The 15,353-nt window shown below is 39.0% G+C and overlaps 1 protein-coding gene across 1 annotated transcript in view; it reads right to left on the reverse strand.

Annotated features, from left to right (window-relative positions):
• MED12L (mediator complex subunit 12 like) overlaps positions 1–15,353 on the reverse strand; it is a gene marked incomplete at its 3' end in the record, with an annotated part of 335,349 nt that overhangs the window by 29,954 nt on the left and 290,042 nt on the right. Inside the window, exons 27-35 of the mRNA XM_008057491.2 lie at positions 12,756–12,944; positions 11,920–11,994; positions 11,619–11,809; positions 10,624–10,785; positions 7,168–7,279; positions 4,308–4,397; positions 3,211–3,320; positions 2,879–3,014; positions 1,922–2,083 (exon numbers count right to left, since the gene is read on the reverse strand). Of these exons, the coding sequence (XP_008055682.1) occupies positions 1,922–2,083; positions 2,879–3,014; positions 3,211–3,320; positions 4,308–4,397; positions 7,168–7,279; positions 10,624–10,785; positions 11,619–11,809; positions 11,920–11,994; positions 12,756–12,944 (1,227 nt within the window). The remainder of the gene's footprint in view (positions 1–1,921; positions 2,084–2,878; positions 3,015–3,210; positions 3,321–4,307; positions 4,398–7,167; positions 7,280–10,623; positions 10,786–11,618; positions 11,810–11,919; positions 11,995–12,755; positions 12,945–15,353) is intronic.

A 15,353-nucleotide genomic window follows, 5' to 3' on the forward strand; every position in this document is an offset into this window, starting at 1 on the left:
GGATTCAGAGAACATTCTGGATGATTGGTGTGGGTCCCAGGGAACCCTACAGACAGGGTTATACAGCAGGGTCACTGGAGGACAGTAACTAGATTTCAGCTCTGGAAGCTCAGTTCTACAGTCCTTTATACCACACAGTGCTCTGTTCAGGCAACACAAGGTAGTCCAAGATATTTTACTGTAAATGGATTTCTTATTTACTGCAAATGCATTTCTCTAAAGTACGCTCACTACAAAGTTAAATTATCAACAGTTATGAAACTCTGGAATATTTATCATTTTAAGGATAATATCAAATTTAAGAGTCAAGTTACAGTCAGCCTCTAATTGGGTTCATACTAACTTCAATCCAAGCCTGTATGAATGGACTTGGTTCAATACCTCAAACTCCTAGGACCTTTCATGTACTTAACAAGTCAACTTCTGAATAAAGTAATATTATTACTCAATTAAATCGTAGCAGCAGATACAAATAAAACCTTTCAACTCGAGCTTATTTCTACTGATTCTAAAAAAAACCTTTTATCCTGTTTCTGAAAATAAACAGAAAAACAGTTTATTTTTAACATTAATTGGTGACATCTCTTGACACCTTCCCCATCATACCAATTTGAAAGTATTTTTCCTCAAAAATGGCCCCCCAAATAACTACTCAGTCATTTCCTAAGACGTGTGTTCTTGATCTTATCTACTCTAACTCTCTCATGTTACTTCATCTAAAAAAAAATTCAATTACCACTTATAAATTAACTATTTTCTAATTATTTGTCTTGAGATGATAACTTTTTCCTGGGCGCCAAGACCACATATCAAAATGGATTCTGTATGTCTTACCACTAGGGAGCCCATGGTCACCACAAACTCAACTTGACCATGACTCTAGCTTATTCTCATTCCAAAACCACACTGGTATTCGGTTCTCAGGCTACTCTAGATTCCCCTTGAAGCCTCAATCTTTCATGTCTTTACATAAGCTTCCCTTTGATGGACCACACTTTGAATACCTCCCAGCTAACTCTTAATCCCTCAGAATGGCTCACATGTCAACTTTCCTGGGGACTCTGCTCTAACTATCTCCCGCTTGTCTGCACTCGATGGCTCTTCTTCAGTGTTCTCTAACACCCTCTCTATACCATGACACACAAATCATTGCACTGTAATTGTCTTTCTACTTCCCCTTTGAGGGCAGGAGCTCTGTCTTTCATCTTGATGACTGGGGAATGTCTGTGGTTATTCAATGGTCATTGAAAGAATAACTGTCCGCTCCTCTCACATTTTAGAGAACTTTCTTTAATATTGTATATAAAACAAGTGTCCACTAAATATTGTTTGATAAGAATATGAAATATCATAACATTTTCAATATTATACTTGAAAGAGCTTACTACACAAAGTTTTTTGTTTTGCTTATAAAGAGATGGTGGTCTCACTATTCACAGCTACCCACTGCTGCCACTGAAGCTCCCTGCAGCCTCAAACATCTGGGATCAAGCAATTCTTCAGCTTCAGCCTCTCAAGTAGCTGGAACTATAAATCTGAGCCACCATGCTCAGCTTAAATGAAGATTTTTATTAATAAAATTTTTCTTATCTAAAAAGACTCTGCTTCCAAATTTGAAGTAAAACCAAAATTGGTCTTTGCTATTTCTTCTTTTACACTAGCTTTTACTTAGTTTTCCCTTGGTATATTTCATAAATTTATTTAACTTCAGGTAAACATTTTAAATGAAGATCTTCAAAGATATGACCTACTTATGATAATGCCAATGATCATTGCACTTAGACAACAACAGTATGCCTTTCAAAAAATGAAAAAACTACAAAATTGAGATGTTTTACACACCCTATAAGAAGACAAAAAAAAAGTTTTTGGATTTTGTAAACATATGTATTTATATATGAGAAAAAACATTTACTCTTGCCTGTTTTTTATCTATAGAATCAAATCCAGCAATTTTGTTCCCCTTAGTGTCAATCAAGGAACCCATAGGTTCACAAGTGATGACATCACACGTCTGTTTTGGCAAAGGCAGCAACTGTCGAACTTTGTCAATACTTTCTGATCGCTTGTCTCCTAGCTCTTTCTAAAGACAAAGAGAAAGAAAAGTGGGACAAAATTACAATGAAGGCAAAGTCAACAAAAAGGAAGTTCCCCTCTGAAACATTTCCCTTTTTATAGACAGCATGCTCTTTAACCCTGAACATGGTCTATGAGGCAGCTCCAAATTAGAGTGTTGAGTGTTTCATTTCTTCTATTTAAGTGGAAAATAGAACACATACAAAGGCACTCTTGTTACACAACAAACATCATAGTGCTGAAATGACAAAAATCCGGGGTTGCATTTGTAATCAGAAGGCAGGAGCTGCAGCACAGAGCACTTTCTTGAATCCAGGGTCAGATCAAAGGAAACCATCGGTTATTTTATTGGTAAGGCACAGATTTGTTGATTTTCTTTTTTGTACTGTTTTTTACAGTTTGTTTCAAAGATTGTGTTAGTGGTTAGTCAAATTAATCAGATTTACAAATTTCAAAGCAGATGGTTATTTTTCAATGACATGTGCCAGTTCAAGCACAGATTTATCCTAAATCTATCTACTGTCAGTATTTTGGTTATATACTTAATAATGAACATCTAAAGTTCTTTTAAAAAATTAAACATGCTTGTAAGTATAACTCTTTTTTTAAATAAAAGTCTTCAAAGTTACATGCTTGTAACTATTGGGTGCTGGTAAGCTAAGATCAAACAAACAGCAAAATCACATTAAATTAAGTTGAATACAACAGTGGCATTTAATTTAATGAGTAGCAAACTGAAATGCACTAGATAACAAATCCATAAACAACTTGAGCTTATAACACAGACTGATCCCAAACTTACTTTCAGTTTCTTGACTAAATTCATGTATGCACGTTTGTTCTCTTCAGATCCGCCTGGGGATGCATTTGATAGGTCAGAGGCTAATGTCCCATTGATTAAGACACCCAGCATGTCAAGAACGGTTGTGAATAGTTCACTAAGAGGGGAAAGAAGAGAATTATTTTCAGCTTAAAACAGAATCAAGACACATTTATTAGACTGAGTATTTTAATTCAAGGTACAAAATTTTTAGTACCCAAGGAAATACGATGTGGCAGGATTTGTCATCGGTATATTAAAGCTTATAACATGCACGCATACAGCAAAACAAATGTGAAATGATGGAAACATACTTGTTAGTGTGCATGTCAACAGTTCCTGAAGTAATTATCTGAAGGAGTAGGAGGGCCCAGTCTGTAGTCCACTGGGTGCTCCTCTGCACCGTGTCAAACATTCCTCCTACCTAGCATACAAAATACAGGAAAAAATTTGCATTCTGCAAAAGAGAAAATACCACCCCCATCACTTGATGCGGCCAAATTTAGATTCTTTTCTTCAAAAAAGATGTTCTAGTTCATGGACTATCCTATCTTCTCTGACACGTAGATACACATTTACCACTGTTTTTAGTTCCTTCCAGCACAGTTCAGTCAATCAAAAGTTAAATAGATAAAACAAAGAAGGGGAGTGAGTACCTGAACCAATATAGTTAGCTTTCTTTTGGTCCTAGTCTTTCATAATATCCATTTTAATGATGCAACTGTAGTTGAATTAAGCCTGAATAGTGTCAAAACCACATAATCTGATGCATCTTTGTTTTTGCTACTCAATTACTACTGAATTTAAGTCTGCTATTAGAATACCACTTAGGAACATCCACTGACACAGAAGGAATGATGCTGGAGGCTTGAGGATTAGTTAGGTGAAACAACTGCCAAAAAATCAGGTAAGCTATCCTCCAGAGTAGGCTTCACTTGAGCTTGCCTAATGGGAACAGAATAATTCAAAGGAAAATGCAATGGGTGCAAAATCTTAAATTTCTGTAAAACATCACTGTGGAATTTTCTTCATGAATACTTTGATGAAAAGTCTGATGAAATTTTGAGTTACAGGGCATTTTTATGGCTTTTAAATGAAGAAGTAGAAGCTAACTCATCTCAAAATGCTAGTCTTCTCAGACCTGCTCTTAGCATAAAATGAACAGAGGAGAGATTCACTGGGCAGAGGGTGGAGAAGGCAAGTCAATGCTTAAAATACCTCCTGCTGTCTAGAAGTCTCACCAGACAGGAAGGAAAACACAAGGCTTCAGAGACAGGGAAGTCGTTACAGAGAGCAAACGGTGGAGGGCCCCTTACAATGCAGACCTTGCCCATGGGAGAAGGGAAAAGCTGGAATTGTTTTCACATATAGATATGTTCAATGGAGGGAAAATACTAGAAACGCCTCTTACCAAATTTAGGCGGAGTTGCAATGCTTCGTGCATCATCTGCCGTGCTTTTATGTCATCTTGATATCGTTCTTCTCTCCAGTTACTTAAGATCTAAGATCACAAAAGGAAAAACAAAACCTTTTCCTCCCTGTTAAAATTGACGTTTTTCTCATATTTAAAGGTAAATTAAGCTTTCTATTGATAGTCAAAAACAACTTCTTAACTTTAACAAATTAGCGAAGATACATAAAATGTTAGCTTTCTTCCTCTTTCTCCAGATAGCAATTTGGCTATTTCTTTGTTCATTTGTCTTTCTAGGTGGAAGAAGAAAATCTTGTCTATTATATATCCTGTTACTAACTCTGCAAAAATGCTTTAGAGGGTTATCAAATTAAGCATTAATAAAAAACTATTAATATACTATTTTACGGATCTTACAAAGATATATATTGGAGAGAGAGAATTATATATTGTATCTGCCCCATGTTGTATTTCTAGGGACATGCTGTGAACATCAGCAAATGTATTCTTTTGTTGTTTTATAGAAGAGAAGGTGTGCTAGCTTATGGACGTGACTTCCTTGAGAAAAAGAATGTACAAAATACTGTATATAGAGAATGCACAATATTTTTTTAAAAGATGCCATCTTAGACATCAGCCACGTGGCTTATTGGTTTATAAAGTGGCTGCTTCCTCACTGACTCAGACTAATGCTGGGAACAGAAAAGTTTGCTTAGGAAAGGAGGCCACAAGTAGGCAACACCCCAAAATCAGATGACATGAGGGAAAAAAAATACAAAAAATCCAACGCCTCTTCTAAGAAAACAACAAAAAATTCTATCATTCTCTGAAATATGGTGGCTAATGAGAATCATCTCAAAAGAGTTTAAATGAGTCACATGCAGAAGTAACCCATCCCAACAGATGACCTGTAAACACACTGCACAGCAAATGGAGAGCACTTCCCAAATCTCATCAAAAGACACAGACTTGTCCCAAGACTGCATTAGGGTGTGAGGCCATTAATAAACCATACAAGCTCTCATGTGGCTCACAAAATAGTAGTAGGACAAATAAAAATACATGTCAAAAGTGCTATGAGGCAGGGTGAGGGGATGGACAATGACAGTGGTCCTACTTTTAGAGGGTGATCATAGCCTTCCTAAGGAGGAAGGCCATCTGAACAAAGTGAGGGAATAGGTCTGGCTAATATCAGGGAAGGAATCCTTCCAGCTAAAAGGGGAAAAAAGATACCCAGGCACTGCAATGAGAATTTGCTCAGCATGTTCAAGGAATACGAACAGTAACACGGCCAGCTAGCGAGCAAGGCCATGACAAGTGAAAGACAAGGTGGAAGAGAGAGCCAGTACCAAATCATGCTCAGACTTCACAATATTTATTTATTTAGTCAAGGTCTCACTCTGTCACCCGGGCTGGACTGCACTGACACAATCACAGCTAACTGCAGCCTCCACCTCCTGGGTTCAGGTGATCCTTCTACCTCAGCTTCCCGTGTAGTGGGGACTACGGGCGTGTGCCACCATGCTGGGCTTATTTTTTTATTTTGTAGATGTGCTATGTTGCCTAGGCTGGTCTTGAACTCCTGGGCTCAAGCAGTCCTCTCGCCTCAGCCTCCCAAAGTGCTGGGATTATAGACGTGAGCCACTGTGTCTAGCCCCAGACTTTGAATTTTTATTTTAGGTATAATAAGAAACACTGGGCCGGGTTCAGTGGCTCAGCCTGTAATCCCAGCACTTTGGGAGACCAAGGCAAGTAGACTGCCTGAATCCGCAGTTTCAAGACCAGCCAGGGCAACTTGGCAAGACCTTGTCTCTGCAATAAATCAAACATTAGCCGGGCGTGGTAGTATATGCCTGTAGTTCCCACTACTTGGAAGGCTGAAGCGGAAAGATTGCCAGAGCCTGGCAGGTCGACACTGGAGTGGCCGTGAGTGTGCCACTGCACTCCAGCCTGGGCAACAGAGTGGGACTCCAACTCAAAAAAAAAAAAAAAAAAAGAAAAAGAAAAACACTGAAGTGTTTTGGACATGGGTAATACATGTCTTACATTTAAAAAGAATAACTATGGCTGCTATGTCTAGGCCTCTGCTAGATCTCTCATAAAGGTAAGAAATGACAAGAGTAGAAAATAAGATTACGTGTTCTTGTCCACATCCATCCAGTACCACCAAAGGGAAAGACATGGCGTCATAGCAACATGTCACCAAAAGGAGGGGTCAGTTAGGCTCTGCCTCAGAATAGAACATGTCACAAGACCTATCTATGCACTTGATTGATTCCATGCTCTCCAATCTCTAAATTGATTGCTCAGTTTTCTTGGAGTACATAGATACAAGTGCCCCAAACAGTGACCAGGAGAACTGTGGTTGGTGAAAAGGCAACATTCAAATTGTCTGTAAACAGATCAATATGCCTTCTGATTTCTTTCCTGCGCACTTCATTGGCATCAATAAAATTGAGCTTCTGAACCCAAAGAGCTCAAAACTGGGCCCATTCCTGACATGAGGAATCCCAGCTTGAGGAGCTGAACACAGGTACCTCTGTCTCATTGCCATGCCTCCTGCAGCAGCACAGACTCTCCTATGACACAGTCAGGAAAGGAGCGGACACTTCAACGCTATATGCAATATGTAAAACTTTACTTTTATAGTCTACATGCATTGATCAAATGAATCATTAATATAAAACCATTGACCTTGTGGTGACTAGAATGCCTGGTAGAATAGGGCATGAATTGTGTTTCTCAGCATCTAATCAAAAAATGCTGCACTCTTATTAGTTTAATCTCAATATCTGAAAGGAAAAGAAATACATGCCATTAAAGGGATATTTGCCTGGCTTAATATTATACTATACTTTACCTGGTTAACCTGATTCTGGAGAGATGTTAGGAGGCCTTCCCGTTGTTCATCTTGTCCCTTAAGGCAGGTAAGTACCAGTGAGAGGAAGGGTTGCTGACTCAAAAGAGACATACTACAAAGGAAGTAATAACCACAGATCTAGTTAGAAAGAATGGACGACTTCCTGTTGCAACATTTATTTCTTTGCCTCGGGTTACTGGCTTTTCTTTATTTTACTATTAAATAAAGAAGGAGGATGGGTAAATAACCAAAGGCTACCTGGAAAGTTCAACTGATCGTCATAAAAGCCACTATAATCCTTCTAAATCATTTACATGCTCTATTGCCCTTGAAGGCATTTCCAAACTAGCACAATATGTACCACGTGTGTGTGCTGGGGGGAAGTGAGAGGAGAAGAAAATGAATTTGTGTTTTACAGCAATAATCAGGATTTAAAATACACATCAGAAAGAATATCAATGTATACACAGAATAATATGAAAAATTTAAAAAATTTAAAAACTCTCATTTTAAAATTTTAAAAACTCTCATTTTAGAGTTCAGGAAACAGATCTATATGCATGTAATACTTGTTCCTGGGTTTTCTTTCTTGTTTTTTTGGCACATTGCTCAAGACCAAACAGCAGGATACTGGCATAACTAAACTGGCAGCGAGATCTGAAAACTCCCAAAACAGTGTGCTTGCTAGTGACCTCTAGTGCATGGCTTCAACACAGCATACAGGCTCCACTGGTGAAGAAGTTTCAAGGAATTTGGTAAACAATTCTGGTTTAAATTGGTATTTAAAAAACTCTTCAATTAGAAAACAATTGGCAAATCATATTGACAAACGAAGTGTTATGTTGGAAAGAAAAACTGCTTAAAAATGAGATCTAAGCCGGGCTCGGTGGCTCAGCCTGTAATCCCGCGCCTTTGGGAGGCTGAGGTGAGTGAATTGCCTGAGCCCGCGGGTTCGAGACCCGCCTGGGCAGTGAGACCTCATCTCTACAATAAATCAAAAAAAAATCAGCTGGGTGTGGTGGCGCATGCCTGTAATTCCGGCTACTCGGAAGGCTGAGGCGGAAGGATCGCTGGAGCCCAGCAGGCCGAGGCTGCGGTGGCCGGGAGCGGCCACTGCACTCCAGTCTGGACGACAGAGTGAGACTCCAACTCAAAAAAAAATGAGATCTAGGCCAAAATATCTCCATCAGCTTCATGTTGCAAGGGTAGACCTGAGAGCTGTGTACTTGGGCAAAGCTATCTTTCAACCGTAGCACTAGCTATCTTCCCTGTACATACACCCATCCATTAGCAAATACGTTAGAAAAGTAAAATTGTGTCTTCTGGTTGGTTAACTAATGCTGGAAAAAGTGGTAAAACAACCAGATGACAAACAAAATACAGTACATGCAGTGCTGGGTCTCCACCACAATGTACTATATAGTTAAGAGCATGGGCTCAGAGGCCTGGCCCAAGCTTTACCTCCTTCGCTGTGTGTCCTGGAGCAATTTATACAACCTTTCTGTGCCTCAGTTTCTCTATCTATCCTAAAAAGGAGATAATGAGAGCACCTACCACATATGATCACTGTGAAAATTTACAGAAGAGAGGTAGGTTTGAGCCCAGAAGTTTGAGACCAGGCTGCGCAACATAGTAAAACCTCATCTCTATAAAATTAGTTAATCAATCAATCAATCAGCTGGGTGTGTTAGCATGCACCTGTAGTCCCAACTACTTGGGATGCTGAGGCGGAAGGATCACCTGAGCTCAGGAGGTCTTAAAATTGATAATTTGCCGAGCTCGGTGGCTCAGCCTGTAATCCCGTGCCTTTGGGAGGCTGAGGTGAGTGGATTACCTGAGCCCGCGGGTTCGAGACCCACCTGGGCAGCGAGACCTCATCTCTACAATAAATCAAAAAATCAGCCGGGCGTGGTAGCACATGCCTGTAATTCCGGCTACTCGGAAGGCTGGGACGGGAGGATTGCCGGAGCCCAGCAAGGTCGAGGATGCAGTGACCGGGAGCGGCCACTACACTCCAGGCTGGGCGACAGAGTGAGACTCCAACTCAAAAAAAAAAAAAAAAAATGGATAACTTATATAATAAAGTCTGTAAAATGAAGACCTTGCATGTAGTTGTCTCAGAGAGTGGGTTTCATATTTATTACATTTAGAAGTGGAGGCTGCTGTGAGCCTTGATCATCTTGATTGTGCCACTGCATTCCAGCCTGGGTGACAGACAGTGAGACCCCAATTCAAAAAATAATAATAATAATTTATAGAGGAGCTGGCATTTTGTAAGAGGCCAAAAAATGGCAGCTACAACAGTATTATTAATTAGGGGGAAAGAAACTTACATGTAAGATTTTTTTTTTTTAATGGAAAAAATTATCTTTTTTTTCTTCCGGGTTGCTAAATTCATGGCATTTTCATTAAGGTAAGGTTTTATTCTTTCTCAGTAGTATGGTCAGTTTCCACTGTAATTGTTTGAAACCTTTTCTTAACCATAAAAGAAATTAAGAAAACATTCGCTTTGGTGATTTAAAAGTTTTAACATCTAATTTAGAGCAAGAACCCTAAAATTGGTTTAAAACATTAGTTACAATTTCAGACTGCAGAGTTTGGCTGTTGGGAATAACAATACTCTAGAATGGCTACTCTGATCTTTGTGGATAAGGAAAATGGAGAACTAGGCACTCATGTGGCTCCCAAGAACGGGCTGAAGCTGGGGTCTGGGCTTTTAATCAAAGCCTTAGATGGGAGATCTCAGGTTTCAACACCACATGTTGGCAAAGTATTTGCTCCACCAGCCTTACCATGCCAGAATTATAAAATGTATGTATTTCAGTTTTTGAGACAGGGTCTCACTCTGTTGCCCAGGCTGGAGTACAGTAGTGTGATCCCAGCCTTGACCTTATGGGCTTAGGCAATCCTTTTGCCTCAGCTTCTCAAGTAGCTGGAAGCACACGCCACCATGCTCAGCTAATTTCTGTATTTTTTGTAAAGGTGAGATCTCACTATGTTGCTGATCTCAGACTCCTGAGCTCAAGTGATTCTCCATTCTCAGTCTCCCAAAGTGCTGGGAGTGCAGGTATGAGCCACCATACCTAGCCAGATTCTATGTATTTTAAACATAAATACCAAGGTAGTAAAAACAAAAATTAGAAAAAGCTAAAAATAAAATACAGGGACAGGTGACTATTCAGATCTGTTTCAGTTCTTTTAAAGTGGGGCTTAGACATCAGTATTTTTAACAGTTCAGCAGTGATTTGGATACGCAGGCAGACATGAGAACTAGTTAACTATGATAACCTGAAGCTTTTTAGGAACAGAGCATTGCCTAACAGCATGTTTCCAATTCCGTTTAAAAACCATATTTCAGTGGACTCCAGATACAAGGACCACATATGTTTACAGGATGCTAGATTTTCTCAGTCGTGACTCAACTCTCACACAAACAGGCACGACTGCCAGCCATACCTCTTCTGTTTTTGTCTGTCCCTTTCCTTTTTGGAAGAAGAACCCAAGTGCTGTCCCTTCTCCAGTTCTTCCCCAGCAGCCTTCAACACTCTTCCTTGCACAGAAGTCGGCAGCCTGGCAATGAGGGGGGCCACCAACCACACGCCCCTGCGTTCAGAGGAACTAAAATCAGAGACAGGTGTTATACCCGAGAAAGCATCCGTTTTCCCCCCACTCTCACACTTATTGCAGAAACTCTAAAAGTAAAACAGACTGTTCTAAGATTCCCCTTTTATTTCTATGCTATCTTTCCTTTTCCCAAACACTAGACATTTGCATACACTTTCCACTCATTCTTGTGGAAAGCAATAAAAGCTATGGTTCTGAGAGGATACCACAATTAAACTATTTTTTAGCATTTTTCTATAATTCTCTCTCTCTGATTAGTAACAATCCTTCAGTCCAACAAACAATACACTTTTTTTGTCACGGGTATGATATGAAATATATTATATGTAAGCATACTAAAAACCAATTTTTAAAGTTTAAAATTCACTGGTTATACTTTAAACCAAAATGATGAAATATAAATCTATCTGCCTTTCATAATTAAAGGTTTACTTTAAGATTTCACATGCCTACTGATTCTAATTCTGAATGCAAATTACCACAATATATTTGTGCAAAACTGTCTATTAATAAAAATGGTAGAAAAAGGGTTTCCCATATAATGAATACCATGTAACACAGCAGACTAAGGGACATGGAAAACATGAATCAAATCTGAGTTTTCCTATGGTTCCAAACTGGATGGACTTACTCAAATATTTAGAATTCTAAGATATCATCACCCCAGCTTTACCCTTCAACTTAAATAATGATAAATGTCATTTACAAGTAATTATTTGCTTCATATTCCTGTGGTTGATAACAAAATAACTGTGCTACACAAATAAGATTTGCTCTTTTATGTGAAAATTTAATAATAGACCACAAAAATCACACTAAAAAAATACCTTAGAAATGTCTTTATTCCATTTGGTCTTGTGCTACTTGTATCAGCACTTCCAATACCATTTGGGTTAAAGAGACTTATGCCAGAATTGGAAGAATTATTATTCAGGTCTGCAGATTGCTGGAATACTTCTATTGTTGCCTTTGCAATGTTGTCCAGTAAGTTGTTCATTTCGGCCACAGAACCAGAGCCCTAGATTAGATATAACAAAACTAGCACATATGTGTGTTTTCTTTATCCTCAAACATCAGTATGTTTTTGTACACATTGTATGCCTATACAAGCTTTCAATATATACTCACAGGGTCCTTCAAGCACTGTTTAATCATTAACTGGAGTTCTAGCCAGGACTGTCTCAGTGTCCACTGCTCAAGATTCTGGGGAAAATGAAAATTGTTAAAACATTAAGAATATTGAGCATGCATTAAAATATAATAATTCCTGGCAGTATCCTCCCCCTCAAGAAAGAGCAGAATAAATATATATAGGTCAAAAGACTTCCAATCTTATTAAGTATATACTTGGCACAGATACAAATAAAGAAATAGCAACGTTAAATAATAATGTGTCTTGACTCAGCTAGACACTAGAAATAAGGACAACAAGCATTTCTCTTTGCAAAATCTGCTTATCAAACCAGTCACATTACAAAATGACTTCAATATTTCTCGAATAATATATTTAACACAGCCCATCCACAAAGCTTCTTTCTCAGGTCAGTCACAGTGCCTCACGGCTATAAACCCTGCACTTTAAGGTGTCAAGGTAGGAGGATGGCCTGAGCCCAGGAGTTCAAGATGAGAAGGGGTAACAAAGTAAGACCTTGTTCCTACCAAAAAATTCAGCTGGGGGTGGAAGATTGCCTGAGCCCAGAATGTCAAGACTTCAGTGAGCTGTGATTGTGCCACTGTACTCCAGCCTGGGTGACAGAGTGAGACCCAGACTCAAAAAAAAAAAAAGCAGCTTATTTCTCACGTAAATACAGTACTGACTTAAAGTATCAATATTTATCTGATAAATTACATACAATTTATAGCATCTATATCTACCCAGAAATAAAGTATGCCAAGTCTGCTCACTCTTCTGATCACAGACATGTCAAATGACAGAACCACAACCTTTAGAACATACCCCTTACCTGAAGGATGCGCTTGATGTGCTGTCTCTGCAGGTTGTCCCCCTCGGTGCACTCTTTAATGCCATGAGGATAACAGATAAGCTGCAACAATTTCTGTGCTTGCATATTTGAAAGCACGGGGTCCAATATAAGTTCTTTGTCTGTACACAATCTTTCTGGTTCTTTTAGGCAATGTTCTCCTACCCATTCCTAAAAGTAAAATGGCAATTAAACTAACAAGCAGTGACTTCCTGTATTTGTATGTAGTATGTACTACATTCACAATGCACAGTGGTATGTAAAACAGACAGGAATCTTCTAATTTAAAAAAAATGACGTGAAAAGAAGTAGAGCCATGGTTGCCATGTTTTCCTAAGATTTGGCCCTTCCCCTACTATGGGGAGGTGAATCTCCTTCCTTTCTCTTTCTAAAATATCTTCTAAATAAACTACATTTTTCCAATCTAAAAAAAAGAAAGAAAGAAAAAAGTAGGTAGGAAAGTTTGGAAAGTTTGAAAAGCAATTATTTCTAGCATTTTGACTTGCTAAAAATGCCAAGTGGGCTGGGCGCGGTAGCCCAAGCCTATAATCCCAGCACTTTGGGAGGCCAAGGTGAGGGGACTGCCTGAGCCCACGGGTTCAAGACTAGCCTGAGCAACGTGGTGAGACCTTGTCTCTACAATAAACCAAAAAAATCAGCCGGGCATGGTAGCATGTGCCTGTAGTTCCAGCTACTTGGAAGGCTGAAGCGGAAGGATCACCTGAGCCCAGCAGGTCAACAATATCAGTGTGATTCCTATTTCAAAGAAGAGCTTAGCTTTCTTCTCTACTTATTTATTATCCATATGAGCTATAATAGGACTGTCCTTAGCTATTTTCATGTTAAAGTTATATCTCACTTTCTGGCCTGTCTTGTACTTTATCCAGTGGGAACTTCTTCATCCGTTCCTTGCATCATTTGACATGTTTCTATGTTTTACTAAAAAACAGTATTTTTTTACTTTCTGATCTGTCTTATACCTTCTCTGCTCCAGGCCTGGAATCAACCATTCCTCCAAGGAACCCTGGTTCTGTTTAGTAGGGAATGATACTTAGAATTTAAGGTCTAGGTACTGTGTGTACCCATGGTTATGAGGTGTCACTACTTCTAGGACATTTCAGCAGACAGAGCCAGGAAAACAATACATCCATACACATGGATATGCGTGTGTACAATTATGAGTTCATGTTGACATCGTCAATCCCAATCCAACCTCACACAGTTATTCTTTTTTTCCCCTGTGTCATATTAGTATTACCCTCTTCCACAGTAAAAACTCAGATTCCTGGTAACAACAACCCATTTACTCATCTATTTAATTCAATGATACACCCAAAGTGGTTTTAGAATTGTTGCACATATGCCACTAGGAAAAACAAACCTACTGAAAAGGAGTTGAAGATTTGCTGGTAGTTCTTTTTCTCTAAGGGTTTAAAATATTGTGCTCAAGAGTTGTTTGAACTTTCTCCTTCTATGCGAATATGATCTTTATTTGAAATAGAATTGAGTTCATTTGCTTTTGTTTGCATTTAGCTAAGATTCCTTTTCTCCCCCTAGCTCTGTCTATAGAATAGTATACTTCCAAAGTTAAACTACACAAAAAGGAATACTGAGAGATGAATCCTTCCTTTGGGGCCCTCCCTGGTCCAGGTGATCAGCTTTATTATTTTTTCAGTTATGCTTCCATTATTTAAAAAAAAATCATCTTGACTGGTTGCAGTGGTTCATGCCTGTAATCTCAGCACTTTGGGAGGCCAAGGTGGGAGGATTGCCTGAGCCCAGTAGTTCGAGACTAGCCTAGACAACATAGCGAGATCTTGTCTCTACAAAAAATTAAAATAAAAATATTAGCCAGGTAAGGTGGCATGCACCTACAGTCCCAGCCACCTGGAAGGCTGAGGCGGAAGGATCACTCGAGCCCAGGAGGTCAAGGCTGAGATGAGCTATGATCATGAAACTGCACTCCAGCCTGGGTGACAGAGTGAGATAATGATGTAAAAAATAAATAAATAAATAAAAAAGAGGGATAAAAACCAAGTTGACAGGCAAAAGAAAAATCACCATTTCACAGACATCACAGTGATGATTAAGTCGGACAAGAAACAAAATGGATGCTCATGAGTCATGACGATGTTAGATGAGGAAGAGCAAAGTTGTGCTGTCTCAAAGTGTCTCTCCCAAAGATTGCATATTCATTGCCAGGGGAAAATTAGTAACTATACAGTGGAGAAATCTTGAAATGGAGAAAACTTGATCAAAATTAACATCACCAGTGAGGTGCGAATGGACATCATAGACCTTGTGATGAGATTACCTGAAAGAACACAGCATTACTTCTGGGGTATCTTGGCCCGGGATGCATAAACTGAAGCTAATCTACAGGAAACCTCAGACAAATCCATCTTTACTAGGACAATTAACAAAGTCAGACTGTGGCTCATTACTAGGACAATTAACAAAATCAGGCTGTGGCCTACAGATGAGAAAAAATTAGTGTGCCAATGCTAAATTTTCTTATTTTTCACAACTGTATTTTGATTATGTTATGAAGTAGAGAATGAAGTATTCAAGAGTAAAGAA

The sequence above is a fragment of the Carlito syrichta genome, unplaced genomic scaffold (assembly GCF_000164805.1).
Source record: "Carlito syrichta isolate Samal-C Ts95f unplaced genomic scaffold, Tarsius_syrichta-2.0.1 Scaffold87115, whole genome shotgun sequence".
Classification (NCBI taxonomy): Eukaryota; Metazoa; Chordata; class Mammalia; order Primates; family Tarsiidae; genus Carlito; species Carlito syrichta.